This window comes from Astatotilapia calliptera, chromosome 4 (assembly GCF_964374335.1).
Source record: "Astatotilapia calliptera chromosome 4, fAstCal68.1, whole genome shotgun sequence".
Classification (NCBI taxonomy): Eukaryota; Metazoa; Chordata; class Actinopteri; order Cichliformes; family Cichlidae; genus Astatotilapia; species Astatotilapia calliptera.
This window is the reverse complement of record NC_137425.1, coordinates 9,214,207-9,239,330: the sequence shown is the minus strand read 5'-3', so window position 1 is coordinate 9,239,330 and position 25,124 is coordinate 9,214,207. Positions and strand designations below refer to the sequence as shown.

The following is a 25,124-nucleotide window of genomic DNA, read 5'->3' as shown; positions in this document are numbered from 1 at the left end:
TTAGAGAAGGAAACCTCTTATTTTATTTGGCTGATTAAGAAACAAGAATAAAACAATTTTGAATGTTTTTATACCCAAATGTAAATTAATTTCTGCTTTCCCAGAAAGACAGGCATTATTGGCACAAGAGGGTATAAAAATTCACAAGCATTTGTTAGCCTCTGTTTTAAAACAACTCTCATGTTTGCTGAAGGGGGAAAAAAAGAAATGAGCAAAAGTCTTTTTCTCCTAGCACAGGTTTTGGTTTTATCTAGGCCTGAGATACACACAATAAATATTATTAGGATCTTTAAAATTATACTCCAAACAGAACATATCATATCGAACTAATCAAATTCTGTACAGATTTCACAATCCCTGGAACATGGAATCATAATGTAAATAGTGATGTCCACATGTCAGCCTAAAAAAAACAAAATAAAGCGCCACTAAAAGTACAACGCTGCAGGAACTGTGAAAAACGAATCTAGTAAACTGCTGTCTAGTTGCACTGAGTTTCACTCTTTAGCACACTGAGGAAATTAATGAGAATAATGTAACTCCCACACTGTAGGAGGCAGGTTTATCCAGTTTATCCCTGCTACGGTAGACACAAAGCATTGTGAAGTGCCTGCTCCAAAACTAATGTGTCTTTGAACAAATCCTTCCATTTGTCAGGAAACCGTGCTGAGGAATGCTCAGCAAATACTTCAAACAAGCAGATGCGGGAAACGGTCCATGAAGTGCCACTCCCAGCCATCGCTGGCTTCCCTGCTTCCCACCTGGAGTCACACATTAATCATCTCCTCTTTGAAGCTGACACGAATCAGAGGGAGCACACTTCAGACGGCCAGAGCGCGAGCAGTGACATAATGACAGAATCAGCATCGGCGACACAGCTGAAAATCCAGCAGCTTGATTTAAATAAAACACAGCGCTCCAGTCTTCTCTGATAGAGTGAAGGCGACATGTCGTTTTCATGCAATTATTACTGCTGATATGAACCCAGATCAGATATCTGGCTATTAAGCTATTCATTTTAATACGTAATCCATCATGTGGTCAAATTAGCAATGAAACAGGACAGAAGTAGGAAGCTCATCTGAAATACTGGGAAACTGAAAATTAAACACCTGGGTTCAATCCAGCTTTATGCACTATAAGATAAAGCTGTTCCTCCAGGGGGTCAGCAACAGGGGTGGGAAGGGCACAAACACCTGGATCTTGCTGGAAAAATGCCTAGTACTCATCATCAGATGTAATCAGCATGATTTTGTCAGACTTGCGGGAGCTCTTGTTGCCTGTGGCCACTTTTCCATTTGTGGTGGGCAGGGTCACCTCCTGTGTGGATTGCTGGGTGTACTGCTGATAGGCTGGAGAGAAGTTGTGGATGGCATCCTGCACCATGTCTCCCGGGTTTATCGTTTCCTTCAGACCACTGGAAATGCTCTGCATTGGTGGGAGAATTTCTGTAGAAAAGCAGGAACGAGGACAGGGGCACATTAACGATCAGACAAAATGAGACTGCAATATAATTGCTTTAAAAATTTCACAAAAGTGATCAATTTGGCCATCTGAATGCAAATAAATGTGAAGGAAGTGAACATTTTTTTTTTTTTTTTAAATAACGGCATAATACTTTATTAAATCAATGAAAATTTAAAAAGGAGTAGAGTTTTCATGTACTGACAATAATGTCTATCAAAACGTCCCAATTGCAATGCTAGCAATTGGTCACAAAAAGTAATTTCATGTCTTAAAAAACAACAACAAACTAATAAACCCTTAATAATGAATTCCAGTTATTGGTGGGATCCAGTTTTAATAATTTGTTAGTACTTCTAAATGTTCAAAACATCCAAAAATCCGCTAATCTGTGCAATCAACATTGTGTGATCATTGTATTGATTTCATTGTAGAGACAAAATGGTTTTTGATCTGGTTAAGTGACCAAAAATAGGGCTTGTCGCCATCAAGTGACTAAATATTTAATTTGTACTGTCTGTTTATTGTAAGACAACAATAAAAAATAAAAAAGGGGGTGGGGGGCTGGTAAAAAAAAAACAGATTTTGGTTTCAGGGTCACTGGCTCAGGCTTACGAAGGTGTGCAACGAGAAGCGTAAGGTGTGGTAGTTAGGCATGGCTGACCAAGGTTTGGTGAAACTGTAAACCAGGGGGGGTGTGGCAACTTCTGAAATAACATATATCAACACCCGAGGAAATATGAATGTTATTGTCCCAAAGTTCAGCTGTATTCTTGAACGGGGTGACTTCAAACTAATCTAATAATGAGGTACTCTATAGAGAAACACTGTTCTATCCAAGTGGACCACATTTCAATTCTGAATTCAAAGAAGTTTAAATGAAACTATGCCTTTTCATCAGCATTTCCAGAAATTGTGTATAGTACGGATTTTAAGGAATGTAGGATTTCCTATATCAGGAAACATTGCAAAATGGCAGAAGACACATCTTTTAGCTTCTATTTGCAATTTTCTTGCAAGCAGCATCGCTCACTTCATCCTTTTTAAAGTACAGTGCCTTTCCCCTCATTTTCCTCTGGTTTGCTCAAAGGCAAATTTTCTCTAACTTATTAGTCAAATTATATGCTCAGCAACTCCAACAGTCACATAGTTCATGTTTGCACTAGATTTAACTCAAGTGCAAATGTGTAAATTTATAGCTACACATTTCAGTTTCTATATCGCTTAAATCAGAGGTATTGTGACTCCTCCAAGTTGCTGGTCTAAAGAGGTACAGGGCAATTCAATTACTTTTACTTCCCAGGCTTTCAGGCCAGTGTCACTCCTTATTCTCTAGGGAAGAAGGGCAATTAGCCTGGGAAGACGTCAACAGATTTTCAAGGCGAGGACAAGAGGTAACAATCAATTGTTTGTTGTTTGTTTCCTCTGTTCTCTGTAAAAACGACATCCCTCACCTGGCACTTCATTTTTTTTCTCCTGGTAGACAGTGCAGGTGAAGGCGTATCTGAGGGCAATGGCAGCAAAGAACATCTCAATGCAGATGATAAAGTTCTGCCAGCCCGCCGCCACAGTACCGGCGCCAACCTCGTGTCCGTCGATGAAAAGTGCATTGGGAATGACGCCACAGCGCTCCAGGATGGCGAGGACCATTCCTTCAAAAAGACAACATTTTTAAATCAATTTATATAATTCTATAGGCTGGCAAAGAAAAGAAAAAAAGGGGACACGCACACTGAGCTTACCTTGCCAGAAGGATAAGAAGATGACGGATTTAATTGTGAGAAACTTGAGCACCGGTTCGTACGGTCTGAGCAGGTCACTTGTTGCGAAGAAGAAAAGGAATAGAGCGTAGAGGGCCAGGCTGACTGAAATATTGTAGATGATTGTGATATACAGGTATCCTCCATTCACACTGCATGAAAAGAAAGTTGGAAGAACGGCATAGTAAATTTGCAAACATATATAGGATTTCTTTTGATAGTGTCTACTTATTTGGGTTTTGACTTCTTCAGCTCTTCAAGCTGACTGAGAAGAAGTGGCTTAAATTTGAGGACATTTCAGCCATATCGCATCTTTTTGTCCTCTTCTTTGAACAAGAGGTTAAGACTTTTATATATACACAGCCTTCTTATTTTTAGGATGCATCCAGTAAACAGACATTTTTGATTGTCAGCCTGCCTTTTTACCCTTTTTGCATTCTAGAGAGCCTCTCTGAGGATTCAGCTGTGACTACACTAATTACTCCCATGCAGTATACCGTGCACGGTTGGCTGAAAGCGTATAAGTAAACAATCTGTGAATCATTATAGCCTTACTGCAGAGCCTAAAGAAAGATGTGAAGAAAGACACTTATTTCTGACTGCCATTTTTCCTGTTGAAGTATATGAAGAAATAATAACTTTAAACTTCTAAAAAGTGGGCGATGATATAAAGCTGATTGGATACTTCTATAAAAAGCCCTCATTGAACTCTGTGCTTCGTTGTGAAACAAGTGTTGTCACAGCTGAATCTTCAGAGAGAGACGGTGAATCAAGAGGCACAGAAGAGCACCTGAAAATAAGTCGGGCAGAATTTACGGCCTGCAGATTTTATAGCTTTTGATTATATGCTAAAGCTAATTTTATTGAATATATCACACTCTCCTTGTTCTGTTAAAAACCTTATTGGCACATGTGAAGCACTAAAGTATGCTGTAATTAAATCTTTCTGTCTGCAATTTATCCCCAGCTTTTGACAGACAAAGTAAAAATGTGAAATGAAGCAATGCTTCTCCTCCAAGCATAACAGGAAAAGAATGAAGGGCTTTCATTTCAAAACACTACATTTCAGGGAAAGTTGCAAAAAGCAATAACTTCACATTATCAACAATGCCAATGAAGCTGTGAGTGTGGCTACACATGTGACACAACTGGGACAAACGCAGCAGGGCACATGTGAAGTTTCTATCCATCAGTTTCAGCTTAAAATAAATACTTTTAATTCAACTATTTTCATCATGCCAGCTGTGAAGAGGTGATATAATTATCTCTATTTGCAAATTGTTCCCATGCACATAAACAGCAAACAAGCCTTCTGGCTATCATGAGGAAGCATATGATACATGGAGAAGGAAATGCAAAGAGAGGTGGTGCTCACTTAAAATCTCCATCGTGATATTTGCCAAAGGCCTGCAGGATGATGGTGATGACTGCCATGATGGGTTTGACAACACAGAACTGGAGAGTCGCCTGAAGAAGAAATTGTAATTCAGAATGAGACATCAAGAAACTATGAAGGAGGATGTGAGAATCTGTTTGCACATCTGACAGACAAAAACAGTCTGTTATATCCCCAATCCCTTTAATGTCGTCACCAGCCATTTTCCCACCTCACAAGGTATGATTTTTTACATTATATGTCGTATACACCAATTCAGTTATTGTTTGTATTTAGTACAGCTAATAAATGTATGAGCTTACACAATTGAAGAAAAAAAGAAAGGAAAAAAACAAACAAAACACAATTCCATCTCCTGACATGGTAATAAACAGGTTAAAAGACAAATAACCGTTTTATGGTTTTATGAGGGGTTATGCACTGAACCATTTTTTGGCTATGAGAAACAACTTCCTGGGATCTCTTCTGGTTGCTGGGCAATTGCTCAAAGGTAAGAAACTGTCCTGCAGCATCGTCCCATAAAACAACAAATTGTTTTTAAACATCAGTTTCTGTGCAGAGTTATCATATCCAGTCTTTGAACTACGCTAACTGCTCTTAAATCAAGCTGACAGATGCTCTCAGCAACAAAACAAGCAGGCATATTTCATACAACAAATCATTGCTGTAATTATTAAAAGACTTAAAACACCTTATCATTGTAAAATATTATTTATTTAACCTACAGGATACATGTTTTAATGCTGATCTGGATGGAAGGTGGATGAAACAACAAAGTAGGCAGCGAATTGAGACCTGCATGCATGCATGCATCCCAAGAGTGACAGGTGCTCTCTGTGTTGTGTATTGAAGCCAGAACTAACCAATTTGAAAGAGGTTGCTCTAAACTCCCATCACTGCTGCTACACTTGAAAGCAACAGACCAGGTCTTTTCAACTTGAGGGATTTCCAGTGACGATGGTCAGCTTGGCAAAACGGCATCGATAATCGTTTAGAACACCGATTTACTTTGAAGCTCAAGTACCAGCAGTTTTCACTTACCGTACGCCTATTCGAGTGCAAGCTTGTCACCCCGAATATCCCCAAAGCAAGTAATTTGCATGATACTTCCTGCCATGCTTAAAATTGAAAACAAAATACACGGCCATAGTTTGCAGTGGATTAACAGTCAACCATGGTTTCTGGTTCAAATTAATTCAGTCCAAGCAATCCACAGTCTTCATACACTTAAATACTAATCTCAGATATATGTGAGAGTGCACTGCATGATACATATGTAAGAGGACACTGTAATTCTGCATGTTTTTTCATCTTGACTAACAACTAGTCAGTGAGTCTCTTTGCTGTTTGGTGTTAACCATGTAGATTTCACACTACACACTAGAAGTGCGATAAGAAACAATCAAAACAGTAAAGCTGAGGACACAAAAATATTGTGAAGCTCTTCAAAGCCCTGGAAAGCTGAAGATGTATGTTATTCCTCTGCCAAGAAGCTGAGATGGAGGTATGTTTTCAGAGCTTTTCGTTTGTCTGTCAGCAGGATTACACAAAAAACTACTAAACTGAGTTTCATGAAACTTGGTTGAGAAGAGGACAGTGGGCAAAAGAAGAATCTTTCATTTTACAAACAGATCCAGACATTTCAAATTCTAAAACAAGGCATAAGCTTTGGTGAAGGATTCGCTCACAGAGGGCGACTTCATGTCAGCCTAATTCAACTTGTGATTACAAATTTGCACATTTGATAGAATATTAAGTACAGCAACCTATTAAAATGATCAAACTACAACACTTTGCGGTCATACCATGTTTTACTGCACCTTATTTGTTTATTTGGAAGCAAAACAGCCACAATTCACATCCACGGGATTTCACTTGTGCTCAGTTTCAAGAAAAATGATTCCCCAAAGCATCCGACAATGAGATAAATGACTTAAAACTGAAATGTCATCGAACAGTTTAGGATGTAAGAGCAGCTTATCCTCTAACCTTATCTTCAAGAAACACCATGACTCCAGGCTGCTTTTTCATATCACTATTTCATTTGTTAAGCCCCCTTATAATCACAAACTGACGCGTTCTCAAAATGTGCGAAGAATTTTAATGCTCGTTACACCCGTGAATGTAGATCGAGGCCTATCAGATGTCACGTTCTTCCAGTTTAAGTACTTTCTTGTAAAGAAACTCACAGAGAACAGTGTTTCTTATTCTGAACCACAGCTTTGTGTGATCGATATGAAGTGCTTCAGTGATTTAGTTCAAATATATTAATATGTATGGCAGCCACTTAAGCTTGTTTGGAGCAACTGTCAATGACTTTGCTTTGGTTTACATAAGCAAAACAGAATTTAATCAGTTGTAAGGTGCTAGATTTATAGAAAGCTTAGTATTAAGCCCTTTCTCTAGGCCTACGTTTCACTGATACACAACAAATTACAAAAAAAATACTGGAGTATCTGGATCTATCTTCTTCTTGTCTTGTCTTAATTACCCCCTCGTAGAGAATTATCTTGTTTATAGCTTTACCTCAAAGAAATTGCAAGATTTTCCTTTTAAAACATTTCATGGAGGACTTCTGCCAGGGCACAATGAGTGTTTATCACTTGCTTCTTATTAAAAAATGTTCATTTTATGCATTTTCTTTTGAAGACAGTTCTAATATCCATCAGTGTTAGACTGGAAGCTTGTGCAGCATCCCAAGACACTGGGATGAAGCACTGCGCTGACAGCTCATATCATCGCTCTGTGTTTATTATCAAACTGCTTTCACCTGGCCTCGATTGCTTTTGTTTTCCTTTTTGTAACCAATGGATGTTATCCTCTGAAAAAACACAGAGCCAATTATAACAGCTGTCATTTTTAAGCAGTCTGAAGACTTGAAGTGAATAATAACTCGCAGTGAAGGGTTTTCGTTTTCTTTTTTTTGGATGTATTCTTGTTTTCACTTCGTGCGAGTTTATTTCAGAGGCCCGAAGGAGAGTGTTTAGAGCAGAGATAAAAGCATGATTGAAGCTTACCTGTTTGCAGAATCTCAAAAAGCCAATGGAGTAGCTCATTCCAACGAGGCAGCAGGTACCATACAGACAACTTGATCTGTCAAGTCAACAGAACATGAGGAGTTTTTAAGTTGTGTCAATACTGAAATGTCTGATAACAAAATCAAGCAAAGTACACAAAAGATATTTTTCAAACAAAAACTTAAGACATCAATTTGTTCAAGCTTTTGTGGAGATTTTACATTTTATCTGGCTATATTTTAGATTACTGTGAACTGAGTATATTTGGGCTTTGGATCATTGGTTTGACAGAAAAACACATTAGAAGGTATCACCTGGATCATGAGGATCTATACATATCTATATCTACCTATATAGGTATATATCTTTTTTATTTTTAATATTTTTATTTTTAATTTTTCAACTGTTTAACTCAAATATCTAAATCAACCAATGGCGTTGCAGCAATCCAATGCATTTAGGCATGTAGACAAGCACAGGATAACCTGTTTAAATTCATCTTCTCTTCTCCATTCAATCATTAGAATGTAAAGAGTAGTGCTTTAAGAGAATTTGAGCTTGGCATGGTTGTTGGTAACAGCAGCTGGACTGAATATTTCAAAAATCGCCCATCTCCTGAGATTTTCCTGCATCTCTACGATTTACAGAGACTGGTCCAAAAACGAAAATATCCAATAAATGTCAATTCTCTGGGTGAAAATGTCTTGTTGATGCCAGGTGAAATGGCCCAACTGCCTGAAGTTGAAAAAGGCAACAACAACTCAAACAGCCACTTGTTAAAACCAAGATATGCATAAGGCTATCTCTGAACGCACAGCACATGTAACCTTGAGGAAGATGGGCTACTGCTGGAAAAGAACACACCGGGTGCCACTGCTGTCAGAGGAGAGCATGAAACAAAGATGCAATTTCACCAGAATTGGAAGATGAGAACTGGTCTGATGAATCTTAGTTCCTACCTTTCGGACGGTAGGGGTGTTGGTGAAAACAACATGAAAGCACCGATTCAACCTGCTTGTATCAATGTTTCAAACTGGTGGTGGTGGTGTAATGGTATTGGGGATTTTTTCTCGGCAGACTTTGGGCCCATTGGAACCAAACTAAAGATCGTTTAAATGTCATACCTTATCTGAGTATTGTTGCTGACAATGTTTTCCTTTTATAGCATGGTCAGCAACCATTTATAGCTTTATATGCAGTGTGTCCATATTCTGATGGCTGCTTCTGATAATGTCACAAAGCTCAAATCAGAGTTTCCATTGAATTCCTAAAGGGTGAATGATCCTTAAACAAGATAAGCATTATACATCTTGTCTCCACCAGCTCTGTCAAGAAATACCATCATTTAACAGAGATCAGATTAGAGTCTGAACACACTCGAGAAACTGGCCCAGACTAGCTGCCCTATGGCTGAGTCAGCCATAAACACAGCTTATGAAGACTGGGTAAAAGCAGAGAGATAAAGAGAAGCCTCACCTATGAACAACACAGCAGTTTATTGGTAGCACTTTCACTGTGCTGTTCAAACAAAATGCTAATTCAAGAGTAGAAAACGCACTTTGGACCTTTTGGGATCATAAAAAACAACTATAGTTGGTTCCAGGTGAACTAATGTATTTATTACTCCTAGGTCAACGTAATCATTAACACTAAAAAGCTTTCCATCATGTACATGTAACATAGAACTGAGTGCACTCACTGTATAGGCTTCCCTCGGATCTCTGACATGATTGCACTCTCTCCTCTCAAATACTCAAAGGACAGGCTCAGGAAATTGTAAATGACAAAAGCTGTAACAAAAAAGGAAGAGTTATTTGTCTTTTTACCAAATTTCAAACACATTTCACTGAATAATTTAAACTGTAGGATAATTTTCCATCACCTTTAAGTTTAACTTCACCAAAAAGGTCAAATCATTTTAGAGGAAAAAACTTTCACATGATAAAAAATAATTAGTCCTACATTTTATAACAATAAATGTTTTAGTCCTTACATTAAGAAGCTTCTAAGGGTTCTGTGTCTCGGAAATCCCTTCCTAATCCTTTGTTGCTATTTAAAGAGGGATTAATGAAGCTAATGCAGATGGTGTCCAGTCAAGAGAAGGTTCATTATGTTTTAGCCGTAGCCGCTGGTGGTATTCCAGTCTTCCTGCTTCCTGATGCACCGCACTATCAATCAGCCACAAAATTGGCCTGCAAACTGGAAACTAATCGCTTGAATAATGCATTTCCTATTTTTCTTCTTTCTCAAATTACTTGTAATCCATTTTGCATATGATTCACCTTTGCCACCGGTGAAGTGCTTTAGTCTCAAAACTTCAATTCATAATTATAGGTACACTGTAGAAAGCGGCTACTCTACCTAACTGCCACCTAGAGAACAGGGTTTACCGTAAATTAGATTTGCATATTGAAAGTTGCTGCAGGATTTTCAATATCAAACCAAAATAAATTACCTTTCCTGAAAGACAGAAACACTGCAAACCAGGGAACAAAACAAATTCACCAAAAAAAATTCAACTCACCCTAGAAATGTAACACCTGAAATAATGAGGTCTATGCACATGAGAACAACGACTGCTGTGAAAAACTAGTCTGGCTACTTCCTTGTGTTTCTACTCCTGGCAGCCATATAAAACAAAGGCATGGAAGTAACAATGACTGCCCATGAAGAACACCATCACCCACAGTACTGGTTCTTGTGATACTTACCTTCATAGCAGTCTCGGACAGAATCAAAGTAGACATAGTACTGGTTGTTGCTGATGAAAAGAAGGCTGAGCCAAGAATCAAAGGCATAAACTGGCACAATAAACAGGATGCGGATGATGTAGCGCTGCTCATTTGGGACGGTGTAGGATCTAAGGTGTGTATAGATCTGCAATGAAAACATAGTTAAAGCATAGGAGAACAATTAGGAAACAAATAGCCCTTTTATTGCCAAGCATGAATACAGAACCACAAAAAAGGGTTATGAATACAATAACTTCTATAACTATAGAAGTGATGTCTGCCTACATGTGAAAATTGGTTCAGACCTGCCTTTATTGTTCAACGAAAAACTGGTTATAAGGAGTATTACAACCTCAACTTGAAAATAATTGTTTTTTTTTTTAATTCATTATTTATGAAGTGTCAAAATGACTTGTTACCTGGCCAAAGAAAACACATATTTACATTCATATGAATCAAATACAAAGTAGAAAACCATCTATCTTTCTATGTAAATCAAGAACAGAATATGCAGTTTGACATTTATTCCTTTTCACCTTTTGAATTGACTGATAAATTCTTTAACAATTTGTTAACTCTAAATTTAACTTTAAGTTAAAAATATATCAATTGTAATGAAGATGCTGGCCAAAAAGAGCTTTTGTATATACTGAATCCATCATTTAAATACTAATAGAACACTAGAAAGTGTGCAGACAACTACGCTAATGACATCCACATAAGGAGTGAGGAGTTGGCAAACCTAGAGTACAAAACAGAGACGAACAAACCACTTGCTACTCACAAACATCTGTTGATATTTATTAGAATAGTCACTAGACTTAGCATAAACATGAAAAGGGTTAAGGATTTACAACAGGGTTGTTATTAAGTGGAGATGATTTATTGGTATGATTTAGATCATTCAAAACACCAAGTTTTATATGTTAAATGTCAGTATGTTATTAGCTTAAAATCAATATGTTTATGTATATCAGTAGCAGAGATGAAGATCATATCACATTTTATGACCAGGTATTTCAAGAGTCAATTCAGCCTCCATAAGGCTTAGATTTTTTTAATCACTGCATACTGATAATAAACTTAATAAAACTGTAACTCACCATTGTTTAATGTCTTTGGACTTTGAAGTTTTTACTTTATGGTTACTTATCAAGCTTTTCAGCTTATCAGACATCTGTAGTGGAGAATGGTAACATAGGGGTGATAACTAATTCATTTTTTTTCTGTAATATACTTACATATCTATATTATTGCTAATATATATTGTAATATATGTATATCATGGCTAAAGCACTTCTGGATGGATGCAAACTGCATTTCGTTGCCCTGTACCTGTGACATGTGCAATGACAATAAAGTTGAATTCTATTCTAATTCTATTTTTCTACAGAGAAGAAACAATATAAACCACAAGAGTGTAAACACTAAAATGCCAGGCTCCCAGGAGCAACCATGTCACCATTTTCTTTTTAATCTGGATGGTATTCCTCGCCACATTGTATCTTGCCCTGACTGTTCTGTCTGCCACAATGAAATACTAGAAGCATGTTGTGTAAAATAAAGAGAAATTACCCAACACCCATTTTAATGACCTCCCCAAACAAAGTTACTGACCACACCTTACATTGTACAGCTCTTAACACTATGATCGGTAACTGGACTTGGTTTCAATTGAATTATATTTAAAATGGGATGTAGTGTATCTGGCAACACACACATATCACATGGCAGACAACTCAGCTGTAGTTTTTAGACTTTATATAAAAATCATCACCTGACAGGATAGTTTTACAATCATGTAAAACAGTCATGTTCAAAGCACCTACTTAAAATGAAGTATGGATAATAAAGTTAAGAAAGTGACTGGGTTTTACTATGTGTTTATGTTATGAAAAAATGTTAAGTGTAATTGTTCCTTTTGATGCTCTAAAGGTGACGTAATGCAATGCCACCACGGAAGTACTGTCTAGTACCATCAAGATTAAGAAATCCACAGCAAAATGCTGCAACATAAAGCAGTTGGGAAATATGGTGGTGGTTATATCCCAACTGTTTGTATCACTGAAATTTAAATTGATACAGTCTTGTCAAACTTATAATCATAGGAGCAATTGAACACAACAAAACCCAATGTTTATACTTATATCAGATTAAAACGAGTCTGTTTTGTATAAGAAAAACTTGTTCACAGGTTCTGTGGTAATATAATGATAACGCCTTTAATAAGCAGCTAAACAATGGCTGTTAGTACTAGTGAGAAAAAGTCCCCCCCCCCCCCTCCCTTTCTGATTTTTTATTTTTTTGCTTGTTATCACATTTAAATGTTTTAGATCATCAAACAAATTTAAATATTAGACAAAGATTAAAAAAGGTAAACACAAAATACACTTTCTAAATCAAGGCGTTTATTATTAAGGTGGAAAAAAAAATCCAACCCTATATGGCCATAGAAAAAGGGATTGCCCTCTGAACCTAATAACTGGTTTGACCACCCTCAGCAGCAACAACTGTTTGATGAGTCTTTGACAACACTGCAGAGGAATTTTGACCTACTCATGTTTTTAATTCTGGTATGACGTTCCTTTTCTGAAATCCCGCGTTACTTTCCGCCAGATGTAATAGGATAAACCTTCCAAAAGATGTAAACCTTTGTCAGTGAACAGAATATTTTCCCAAAATCTCTGGGATCATCCATTTGTTTTTTGGCAGATGTGAGATGAGCCTGCGCATTCTTTTTGTTCAGCAGTGGTTATATCCTTGGAGTTCTCCAATGGATGCCATTTTTGCCCATTCTCTTATTTGTTGTTGAATCATGAACTCTGACCTTAACTGAGACATGTGAAGCCTGCGGTTCTTTCATGCTGTTCTGGGTTATTCTGTGACCTCCTGGATGAGCTGTCAATGTGCTCTTGGAGCAATTTTAGTAGGCTGGTCATTTCTGGGAAGGTTCATCACTGTTCCAAGTTTTCTCCATTTGTGGATAATGGCTCTCACCATGGTTCACTGGAGTTCCAAAGCCGTAGAAATTTCTTTGTAACCCTTTACAGACTGATAGATGTCAGTGACTTTGTTTCTCAGGTTTTTCTTTAGATCACAGCATGATGTGTTGCTTTTGAGATCTTTTAGCCTGCTCAACTTTGCCAGAAAGGTTTTATTTAATGATTTCTTGTTTTTACAGTCTTCCAGTAATCAGGCCTGAGTGTGTTTAGTGAAAATGAACTCAGTTTTCCATAAAATGTGGTTAATCACAGTAAATTCACAATTTAACATAAGCGCAATGACATATTTCACACAGGACCAGGTAGGTTTGGATAACTTTTCTCCCTTAATCAGTGAAATCATCATTTAAACACTGCATTGTGTATTTATTCAGGCCATCTTTGTGTAAAATAAAATTTGTTTAATGATCTGAAACATTTAAGTGTGACACATATGCAAAACACTAGGAAATCAGGAAGGGGCAAACACTTTATCACGCAACTGTAACTTCAGTAACTGCGATGTAAAGGTTCTTGATTTTCAATTAACATATTTTTTTTCAATATCTTGTAACTAGAAAAAGTCTATCTAAAGCCATTTTAATTTACAAGCACTTGTAGTGCCATTTTCAAAGTTACTTTTTACCTAGACAACAGTAAAAACACAAAATGCCCAACTAACCTTACAATTACTGTAATTAATTACCAACAATTTGAAGCAAAAAGGGTTCTCTTGCTTAAATGTATTATTTAAACATCCAAAAAGTGTCTAAAGACGTATAATAACACCCAAATTAGCATATTGGAGTGAGGAGCTTGCAAAGTTGGAGTCTAATCAATGAAACAAAATTGTAGGTGTGCATTGGAGCTAAAGAAGGAAAAAAAAAGCCACAAGCAAAGCAAACCATTTGCTACACAGCATCCATTGATATTTCTTGGTCAAAACAGTTACTAAACTTATGAGCATCAACTATATTTACATAAAAAAAACAAGAGTTAAAATTTACTAATGAGCCCAGTTAGAGAGGTTGTCACTAGGTGGAGACCATTTAGTACTGCGGGTACTCTACCTAGAAGTGAGTTCTGGGCTACAAAACCACAAGTACGTGGTTTTTAGCGGCTATTGAAAATCATGTCACATTTTATGACCAGCTAATTCCATAGGGCTCCCATACTTCTTGTCAGAAGTCATGTATACTGATAACAAACTTAATAAAACTGTAACTCACTTTTTGAAAATGTCTTAAAAAAGGAAGTTAGTGATGTGTAAGTGTCAACTTTAAGCTTATCAGACACTCTTATACCGATAATAACTAATGTTCCTTTTGTTTCTATAGAACAGACAAGACATATCACAAAGAGTGAACACAGACATATCAAACTCCTGAGTGCAACCATGTCATCTTTTTCTTTTTAATCTGTATGGTGTTATTTCTTGCGGCACTTTATCTTGTCGCGACTCTTCTGACTGCCACAATGGAATACAAAAGGACAGAGGCATGTTGTCTAGAATAAAGAAAGATAATCCACCCTCCCAAACCCTCCCAGAACATTCCTGCTACTAGATTACTAACCACACCTTACATTGAGGAGCTCCAACTTAAGTATATGTTCGCTATCTGGACTTTGTTTTAACAAACTGGTAAAAAGTCTTAACTTATTATTTTTACACACATGTGCATACACATACATACACACACAGTTGCCTCTATAAACATGGTTGACGACACGTAAACTAACACATGCACCATATGGCAGACAATTCAGCTATCATTCTTATCAGTGACCTTTAGCTTTTAGACAAAGCTTTACATAAACAAGGAACAATTATTACACCAGTGAGTCACATTTATTGATTACTACTGTTAATATGGTTAAGAAAGGGATTGGCATTTTCCAGTCTGCTCTTAAATAAATAAAATGGAAATAAAACACATATCTGTTAGATAAGTAGTGGAAAGTCTGAGGAAGGTTCTTCCTTTCAGAGCTCTTGGGTAATGCAACGCTAATACGTAACCACAGTGGCTAAGACTGTCAAGATTAACAAATCGACAGTAAAACTGTTGGGAAATATGGAAGAGTTATATCTGTAGTAGTGTCTCTTCAGCTAAAAAATAAAATTTCACTGAAAAATTAGTCAAATTATCTCCTCAGTATTGCTATACTATTGCTGAAAATGGATGCAGTCAAGCACAAAGACCTCTTAAAGTAGAGTGATTATTAAAGAATAAAGAGAGACGACATTTTCTGGTAATAACTCAAGATTCATTCTTCATAAAATGACAATTTGAAGAAGAAAAAAGGACTAGCAGTTTAAATTTCCTCAGTAAACGCAGACACTTATGACTCATCAGTCAGCTACCTCTATATGAGAGGTAATCCAATTAATCCCACCAAGCTCAAGTCAATTTAGCCTAAAAATAAAAACATCATTATTTCAACTCTGACCATACCGCCTCCAATATTTGTATGATTATTTTTGTGGTTATTTCTGGATTGGCTGTAGCTCATTAGGTGGAGTGGAAGGGTGATGGTTTATTCCCCCAACTCCCCCAGTCTGCATGCCAAATATCCTTGGGCAAGGCACTAACCACAAGTTGTTCTCTGATGCATCCATCGGAATATGAATATACAGTATGTGAATGTTAGCTAGAAAGCACTTAAAGGATAGAAAGTGCTTCTGTGAATGGTTGAATGTTGTATAAAGTGCTTTGAGTGCTCTGGGAGAGTAGAAAGGCACTATATAAGAATTAATCCATTTAGTCCATTATTTTTGATCTTTTTAAATTGTTAACTGAATAGCTTCAATTTAAAAGGTTACTAAAGACTTTAAAACAAACATTGTTGAACATTAGAAAAGCTGTGATGAGATTTTTTTAATATAATTTTGGGGTATCTTATCAAGACAAATTGACAAATCCAGTCACTCAAAAAAATAACTGCCACATTAACTGATACAGAAAATAATTACAACTTCACCTTAGACAAGCACACAACTAGTCTGTGGATCACAGAACTTTCTCTACATTAAATGAACTCTAACCTTGTGTAGAGCATAAAAAAGAAATCCTTCAGATATATCATTTTCAGTCATTTTTGTCACAAATTTATGCAAAGCCAAAAAGATGAGTGCTTTGACTGGTGACAGCACTGGTGTTTGTGACAACCCTTCAGTGTACGTGGTAATGGGTGTGTTTAAAAGCATTTTGCAGCGCTGTAGGAAATTGAGAAAATTATTACCAATTTAATTTTTTTTTTTTCACATGAATGCAAAAAAATGGCATGAATGGATCTAAAAATCTCACTTATAGCACTTTACTCAGCACATCCCCATTTCAGCCTACACATTAAAGGCTGATTACTGTGAAAACGGTGGCCATCATTTCACATATAGTGAAGCAGACTGTAGAATGATGCCCTAAATTTGCTTTAAAACACAGAAATATATATCCTTTCTGACTCCGCAGGCAAATCGTAGTTGTGTGATGAAAAATGGCTTCAGCCCACAGTATGGATAAGGGAAAAATGAATACACAAATAAACTAGAACAGGACTGAATCTAAAGTATACATGGTAGCTAAAGGAGAATGCCTCCTGGAACACACAATACAGTCATAAAACATGACATAAATTCAGTCTGATGTTCTTAATCCCAAATGCTTCACGTTTCAAAGGGACCAATAAGCCCACCATACACACACAAACTTCACAGATTGCTACTCCAAAATGCACTGGAAACATTATAGCAGAGGATCTAAGGTCATCGTCAATATGTGTTTAGTATTCAGAATGTGAGTTTAAGAGTCTATAGCAATCCTCTGGAGCGGAGTCAGATGAAACACCACTAGCATTGCAACACTCCTCCTGCAGACCGTTTTATTCCCTCCCGTGCTACACAAAGGATGTCGGTTACAAGCCAGCATCCTCCCTGTGGAACACTTGTTGTTTATTTGTTCAATTAAGATGTCTTGCTGGCAAGTGTTTGGCCAAACATGTACTATATTAAAAAGATAGAAAACCAATTGGCTCGATACTGTGTCACAAATCCCTAAACACAGATTGCTTTTGGATCACTGATTGCAACATTTTAATGCTCTCTATGTCGCAAACTTATTTATCTAAATAAATAACGTGTCTTTCATTCATCACACTACATAATATAAATATGACACTGTATACATTTAGTCCAATGATTCTGGATGGGTGCATAATCAGTATTTAGGCTATAAGATCAGTGAACATGAGCACAAAATCCTCTTCCTTTATAATGTGGAATATGTTATTTTAAAAAAATCAGTTGGTTTCCCTGCTGATGGTGCACAGCACTCTTTAGCATTCACTATGAGTGAAAAAAAAACATAATGATCAGCTATCATCTCAGCACAGCGGGCACATCAACCACACATGCGGAAACACTTCTTTGCAGCAGTGATAAAATGGTTTCTGGGTAAAGGTAGTCTGTTGTGAGCCACTCATTCATCGTGGCCATGTTCTTACCCATACAGAGAGGGCTCACTGTGCATTCATTGTCCTGTAATAAGCTTGGGTATTTTTGTCAGTTTTAATCTAGTAGTCAACAACAACTAAAAAGTAAAACAACGCTCACACTCACAACAAGTGAGGAAGTCCAACCAAGTTAGGGACTAAATTACTTGCTTGCATGGGAATAAGTAATACCTTTAAATTAGATAAGAAAGTGCCAGGGTGAGAACCAAAACAAATAAACAGTAAAAGCAGGGACAGTGAAGTCAGTGCACTAATAAGCCTTTAGGAATAGAATAATTTGTTTCTGTCCTCTGGACAGGGAAGTGCAGCACATCTGTTTCTGTTACACTAAAATGGTGAGCTGAACTCTTTATGCATTTGCATCTTTGAGCGTGTGATGCTTTGTAATGCAGTGATTTTAGTTCTTTTCACGTATTTACAGTGATTTACATGAAAGCCTTTTGTGAAATGGTGCATACTCACCTGGTGACAAGTTATTAGCAAGGCAGACCAGACGAATATCCCTGAAAGGACCTGGGCAGCCACTGTGTTTAAAAACATCCCATTCTGTATGATTGCTCCATTGCCTGATACAATAATGGTCATGTTGGACATGCCTGATTTTGAAGCATCCAGGGCAGACGAATTATTTTCGGTTAATGAAGCCATGTCTTCCGAAGAAAGGTTCATCTGAAACAGAAAGAAAACACGCCAAGTCGGTTTAGTTTTTTTTTACAGTGAGCACACGGCCCCTCTGTGTTTGACTGAGTGACTGTATGCTGCCCATTAGGCACAAGACAAAAAAGGCAATAGTGTTTGCTAAACGGACACAAGAAGTGCCATTTTTAAAGAAAAGAGATGAATGTGGTTCAAATGATCTTATCGACTCGTACCTTCTTTACAGTCAACAAAGAGATCTCCTTGTCCCGGAGAGGGCGGAAGTAGCTTTATCGCGTTTAGAAGTCACTGTCCACGAGCCAAAATTACACGACGAGCTTTAAGGGTGAAATATATTTTCAGAACAGCTAAACGTGACAATTTAGGCCCATTTACTAACCGCTCGTTGACTTCATCCGCGACGCAGTCAACAAACTAGACTTCCTTGTTTGAGGCAGGTGTCTCGCAGAGGTCGAAGTCCACACAGTCGGAGAGCATAAAAAATGCTTCTATAGAGTATACAAATGTTGCGATAGAACCCGAATTTACTGCGAGATGCCACGAAATAACAAATAAAATTATAAACAGCAGAGATTTGAACGTATCCTCGAGTGGCGACTCTGGGAAGCGGCACAAATCAACAGGTTTACAGGTGGAAGGTTCACGTGACCTGGACTTGACGCCTGTCGTCATCACGTTACTTCAGTGACAGAAAGTGCGGCACATTTCCGCTCACAGGTGCGCTTACACCTGAGGCTAGAGGCAGAGGTTCGCATAGAGTTCAGTGGTTACGTCAAAGGCACATCAGGATCACCCATCGTCATCATCTGTGACACAGCCAAGGATATGCACCCAGACCCCAAGAATTATTGGTGAACTGGATGATTGCACCGACTGTAGCAGCATTTGCCGGCCTCCTCTCATATTATATACATCATGTATAACAAGACCACTGACTGTTGCTGCAAGATCACATAGACGGTGGCAGGACTTTCTTTAAAGGAGCCTGGACCAACAAACTCAGTGACACCTTGGTGCTGGTTTTGTATAATTAGACAAACATCATCTTATTCTTTACGTTGTCATATTATTGTAAAGTTTTTGTTATTGACTTTCCGTTTCTATGGGCTCTGCCTTCTGCCCTGTTTATGGGGAAAAATCTAAGATAAGATTCAAAGATGAGATGTATTCTCTGATGGATTTAGATGAATGCTCAAGTGCACTTAAGCTCTACTAGCCTCTCATCAATGAGCAGCGCCCCTATGCAAAGTTACATGAAACAACAGGAAATTGGATAAACGCAGTGCTTTATTATGTTCTATTTCTAGTTCTACATTATTCATGTCTTTAGATGTTTTATTTAATGATGATGCTTTGACAAAAGTTGATAAATTTATAGTTACTTCTTGTCTTCTCTTCAAGGCAGACCCTATAGGAGGAATTTGAAGAAGGTTACTTGGCTATGAAGATAATAAAATATGTAAAATATGACCTGGCCTCATTAAGGGAACATCGGGTTATATGACAAAAAGTGCTATTCAGTACCTGTTCATACTATTTTTATGAACTCACAACTTGTGACTGAATATTTAAAAAATGTTGTCTTTGTCTTTTCCTAATAAGTTTTCCTTGACGTTAGTATAAAGAATCATGAGGGCAATAAAAGCTGTGAAAGAAAATAACGCCCAGTGCTCCAAAAATGCTTGTGCTTTATTTTACTTGATAATGTGACAGCGGACATTGTTGATGTGACTCATTTAAACTATGTTGGCTGGAATAAAAGTGAATAACAGTGAAAAATATCATTAATTAAAAAAATAAAACCAAAAAAAACGTAACAGGAAAGAATTCAGTTGCTGCTTTGTTTTCAATCTTATACTAACTTTAGTTAATTTATGAATATATTTTGAAACTGCAACAAGTTGTTTAACCCACAGGCAAACTATGACCACAGCACTTTAGTAAAATCGGGTGGTAATGATGTTGTTGCCCTGTGAGAAGCACTTTGTAACGTTGATTTAGAAAACTGTCTTGCTATACAAAGATAATTAGCTATAATAAAATGATCAAAGTGAAGAGGGCTGTAGTGTATCTCAATTTGCATTATGGCGTTGCTGAGAAAATGCTAATAATACTTACCCTTAACAAGTGCAAGAGTTAAAATTGATCATCTCTTTAAATGGAAAGCAACCATTTTTATTTAAGTTCATTTCTTTTCTAAATTCCAGCCTTGGTAATCAAGTGATATTATATCACCTTTATTTATTTCAGACAAGATAAGTCCCTATTATTATAAAAGGGAAAAAAATAACAAAAGTACTTTTGTTATATTTATACTGACTGCAGACCTATGAAACAGAACAGTGAGATTACATGGGTTGGGTTTTCTCAGATGGGCTTTTTGTGGTCAGTTTTTATGTCGACAATGCAGTTTCAGTATTTCAGTTTATTTAAATCATATTTTTTGAGGCAAGTTCTTATTGAACGTGAATGAAAACAAAAACATTAGAAAGGCACAAATTGTTTGATTTAGGAGAAACACAAGGAATTCATCACGTTTTAATTTAATACACCATTGAAATGTCTGCTTAATCTTTTGTAAACATGAGAAAGATATTCTTTTGTAAAGCAAGAGCCTGGAATATGCTCAACTCAGAAAACAGGTAGTTAAAAGTTTTCTTCCATGAAGAAGGTTAAAAATATAAGATGGCATTCCTTTTAGTTTCATTTGATGCACTTACAAATTCACACACTCAGGCACTACTGCTGTGCGAACTGGTTATGTAATGCTAGTCTGTGAGGGTTTTAGTTTCATGTCTTAGGATGAAATTTGGATTAAGATACTAACATTGAAAATTGGACATAAATATGCAAATTGCTTTAATAAATAAGGTGCATTTATATTTTTGCTACATTGATTTCAACAGAACATGTAAACATTACATTCTTGAAATGTATATTCTGAGTTATAGATTATATACATTTATGTTTTAGGATAATTCAGTATTTTTGTAATTTTCTCTCTCTATGCCACCACAGTTTTGTCCCATTCCCATTTCAATCAAACAATCAAGATATGATAGAAGTAGCAGGATGAATTGGGAAACGTATAGAGTTATACTCTGCTCAGATCCAGCTAAATGCTGCAAAACTGATCAGACAGTGCTTCACAGTACAAATGGATAATGACCCAAAGAATACTGCAAAAGCAAACTAAGAGTTTTTCAAGGCAAAGTCATGGGATATTCAGCGTGCAAGCCAGTCACCTGATCTCAACCCCATGGAGCATGCTGTTGCACTACTGAAGACAAAACTGAATGCAAAAAGGCAGTAACTGAATGTAGCTAAAAGTCTGGAAGAGCATCTCAAGGTGAGAAACATTTGGTAATGTCCGTGGGTTCAATACTTCAGTCAGTCACTAACTGCATTTTAAGCCTCTGAAAGTGGGAGAGGCACTTTTATCCAAGGCCTAACTCCTAAATAGTTGCAAATCAAAAAGACAGAAAACCAATTGCAAATCATTTCGTAAAACCACTTGAATTAACGTTGACAGTCTGCACTTCAATCACAATTTCACTGCTTGACTTAAAATGCCCTGTGGGAGTGAAGCGAAAAAAAAAGTGTCAGTTTCCAAATATTTATGGACTTGACTATACAACTTCACAAATGTAACAAAAATGTAGTATTTGTATATTACTGTCAGAAAATAAAATAATTTTTAGATGGCTATAATAAAATAATCTTTTAAGAAAGCTGGTCATTTTTCTCTGAAATTAAATGAATATTTCAGGGGTTTGGTCTATAGGTCCAGGATAAGACATCTAAAGGCTTTTCTTACTCCCATCTTACATTTAAACCAAAAAAATTGACCAAGCAAAACAAAATTGAGCATATTAATTACATTTAATGCATATAAAAGTTAGCTATTGTTCTAATATCAAAGCTCAAGTAGTGAGATGTTATAGAAACAAATGAATAACAAAATGTACTTGACAAAACCAAGGCTCTTATCTTAACCAAGCTCATATGCATCTTTAAATACAAATGAATCATATGTTCTATAAAAGGCTTTTTTTCACAAAAGTACAAAGTTCTGAGGATGATGACAAAAATAATCCAGAGTGTTAATAATGAAAAAAATATACAGCGATGACATCATTTTGCAAACCATCACTTAGCACACTTTGAGCTTTTGAAAGGAAAACAACATGCAGAAAATCTTTCTTTTTAACAAACAGTTAATTATGCGTTTCATAAATTATGTTTTGTGGAAGACAATCTGCTCTGCACATTTATGTCTTGGAGACATAATTGTTTTAATCAGATTAATTTTTGGAGGAGTTTCATTTTAAAAAAGATGCAGAGATAAAACGTGACAGTGTATCCAGACGAGCTGTATTTTACGCCGCCTACAGGCTTCATGTCCGTTTTAATTACTTCCTACCAGACTTGACAACTTTTGATCATCTCTTTAATTTGTTTTATTGCATCTATGGAGGAATCCTTCAGTGCCAGTCCCAGCAAGACAGGCCGGTTGCCAGATTCCTGCGACACGAACATTGCCAGGTTTTTGGCACAGACATGTGTCAGAGGCTGGAAAGAGAAAAATCAGGCATTAGATTATCACCAAAGCATTATTTGTTCAGTTCGCTTAAATCACACACATTATGACTACAGCTAATTCATTTGTTGAGGTTCCCCTGCAGGGAAATCATACAACACACTTTAATTTTCTGTGTCATGACTGTAAACTTCAAAACGCACAGAAAGCCTGTGTAATGACCTCTATGTACTTTCTCACTCGATCTAAAACAGTTGTTCACTTTACAAGAAACAAGCATTGCAAGTATCACCATTTAAAATGGTTAGAGGAGCAAAAATAACAAAAAAAGTATTCATAAGCAAGTAAACTTTGTATTAATCCAATAAGACACTGATACTACTTCTCCTGCAATGTGTGACTGTGAGAAAATGACATGCTCATGCAGAGATGAAATAGGTTTTCTTGAGTAAATCTTAACAGACCACTGAGCTTCAGGCCTGCACACATCTAATTTCGCCACAATCCGCCTGAGCAGTCCAGAATCAATCTCATTTGCCCTTTAACGGCATGAAATGAGATACCCTGTGTTGCAACAAGTCTGCCTGATGTCCCGTGAACAAGTTTGCATCACACTGACACGATATTTGTGTGAACAATTTCAGCCAGTGTACCTCATCTTTGCCCAGCAGTACTTTTGTAGAGAACGTTGGGGTGCTTAGATCATTAGATCTGGAGTCGGGTGTGACAGAGATCAATGTCCCAATTTTGCCATACTGAGTGAGAACTACAAATATGTAATTACTGAACTCTGTACAGACGACTTCTGTTGGAATTCCATTGACTTCTCTCTGAGCTTGTTTCGATCTGATGACAGACTCAGACATTTTGTTAACCCTGCACAGAAAAAAAAAAGACAAAAATATGTACATGGAGTTTACAATGCAAGAGTATTTGCAGATTTTTAAAAATTTTAAACACAATATTTTAAATATTAATTATCTGCCACATGTTGTGGACAGGTTTAGTTTCCCACAGCAAAATATACATCTGGAACTTTATACACCATGCAACTATGCTTACAATGACTATCACAATTTCTGTAGACCTAAGATAAATTCTTCAAATTGCATTTTCTATTACACCTAGAGTTTATTATCTCATATGAAAATTAAACCGGCCCTTTCGCTAAAAAATCATACCACTATTCAAGTATAATAATAGGTACACATTAATGCTGCTAATCATGTCATAAAATAATCTACCAAAATGTTTCACTCATGTATTTATTCGGTGTGAACTCTGGAGTTCTTCTAGGTTTGTGCAAGTGCAAATCCCTCTCCAGTCAGCTTCAGGTATTCTTGATTACTAAAGGGCTTGCTATGTGTTGCATCCTCCCTGTTGTTTTTGTGTGCATGCTCGTTTTTAAACTGCACATCTGGTGGTTTCAAACCAGAGCTACAGGCGCAATATTATCTCATTTATTAGTAAATGACATTTTCAAACTAATAAGCTATCAGACTTTTCAGATACAATGCTGCACTAAGTACAGTTAGAAAAAGCTTGCTTTGAAGAATTATGCCCTTACTAAAAAAAACCGCATTCAATCACTTGGATCACAAATTGACTATATGTGTTATTTTCCTACCCTGTCGTCATCAACTCCCCACAAGGGATGCTGCATGCTCAGAGGCTAACGTTAGCTACACAGCTAGTCTGAGCTTAGACAGTGTATTAACCGATGGAATAAAAATACATACGTTTTGCCCCGTCTGTGAACAAATTCCTCGCCCTGTGTCTTCAGCTGCCCACAGTTAAAACTTTACTTTTCACAGAATCGCCTCACTTTAACTCAACTTCAGCCGTGCTCTGTCATTCAGCCTCCACCGTGAAAACAAACCGAAACGAACGTGCCTCGTTGTGTTGAGCGCGAGTACTCTGCGTGATGACGTTTTGACGTCACGCTCATTCCACCTCAGGACAAAGCGAGCAAGGAAGAAACGCTCGCGGTCAGGTTGAATGCAAAATAGATTTGTATATAAGCAACGTTATTATAGTTAACTAAAATTAAACTAAAAACCAAAAAAACATG

At 36.9% G+C, this 25,124-nt stretch overlaps 1 protein-coding gene and 1 non-coding gene across 3 annotated transcripts; both read right to left on the bottom strand.

Moving 5' to 3' along the window:
- On the bottom strand, positions 1-19,164 carry tmem184a (transmembrane protein 184a). Of its 2 annotated transcripts, XM_026164455.2 has the most exons (10): positions 18,893-19,033; positions 18,729-18,801; positions 18,319-18,525; positions 10,349-10,514; positions 9,337-9,427; positions 7,638-7,713; positions 4,600-4,691; positions 3,207-3,376; positions 2,919-3,116; positions 1-1,448 (listed from the first exon to the last, which is right to left on the bottom strand). In XM_026164455.2, exons 3-10 carry the CDS (start codon positions 18,523-18,525, stop codon positions 1,219-1,221), a joined length of 1,230 nt encoding a protein of 409 aa, XP_026020240.1. In that variant the 5' UTR covers positions 18,729-18,801; positions 18,893-19,033; the 3' UTR covers positions 1-1,218. The 2 variants fall into 2 exon arrangements, with proteins under 2 accessions (XP_026020240.1, XP_026020239.1); XM_026164454.2 differs by having other exon boundaries at positions 18,729-19,164.
- Positions 19,165-22,946: 3,782 nt separating this feature from the next.
- LOC113019995 (proteasome (prosome, macropain) assembly chaperone 3) lies at positions 22,947-24,845 on the bottom strand. The gene is made up of 3 exons (XR_013908808.1): positions 24,793-24,845; positions 23,843-23,929; positions 22,947-23,085 (listed from the first exon to the last, which is right to left on the bottom strand). It is a non-coding gene; the product is annotated as a proteasome (prosome, macropain) assembly chaperone 3 (transcript).
- Positions 24,846-25,124: the final 279 nt, after the last annotated feature.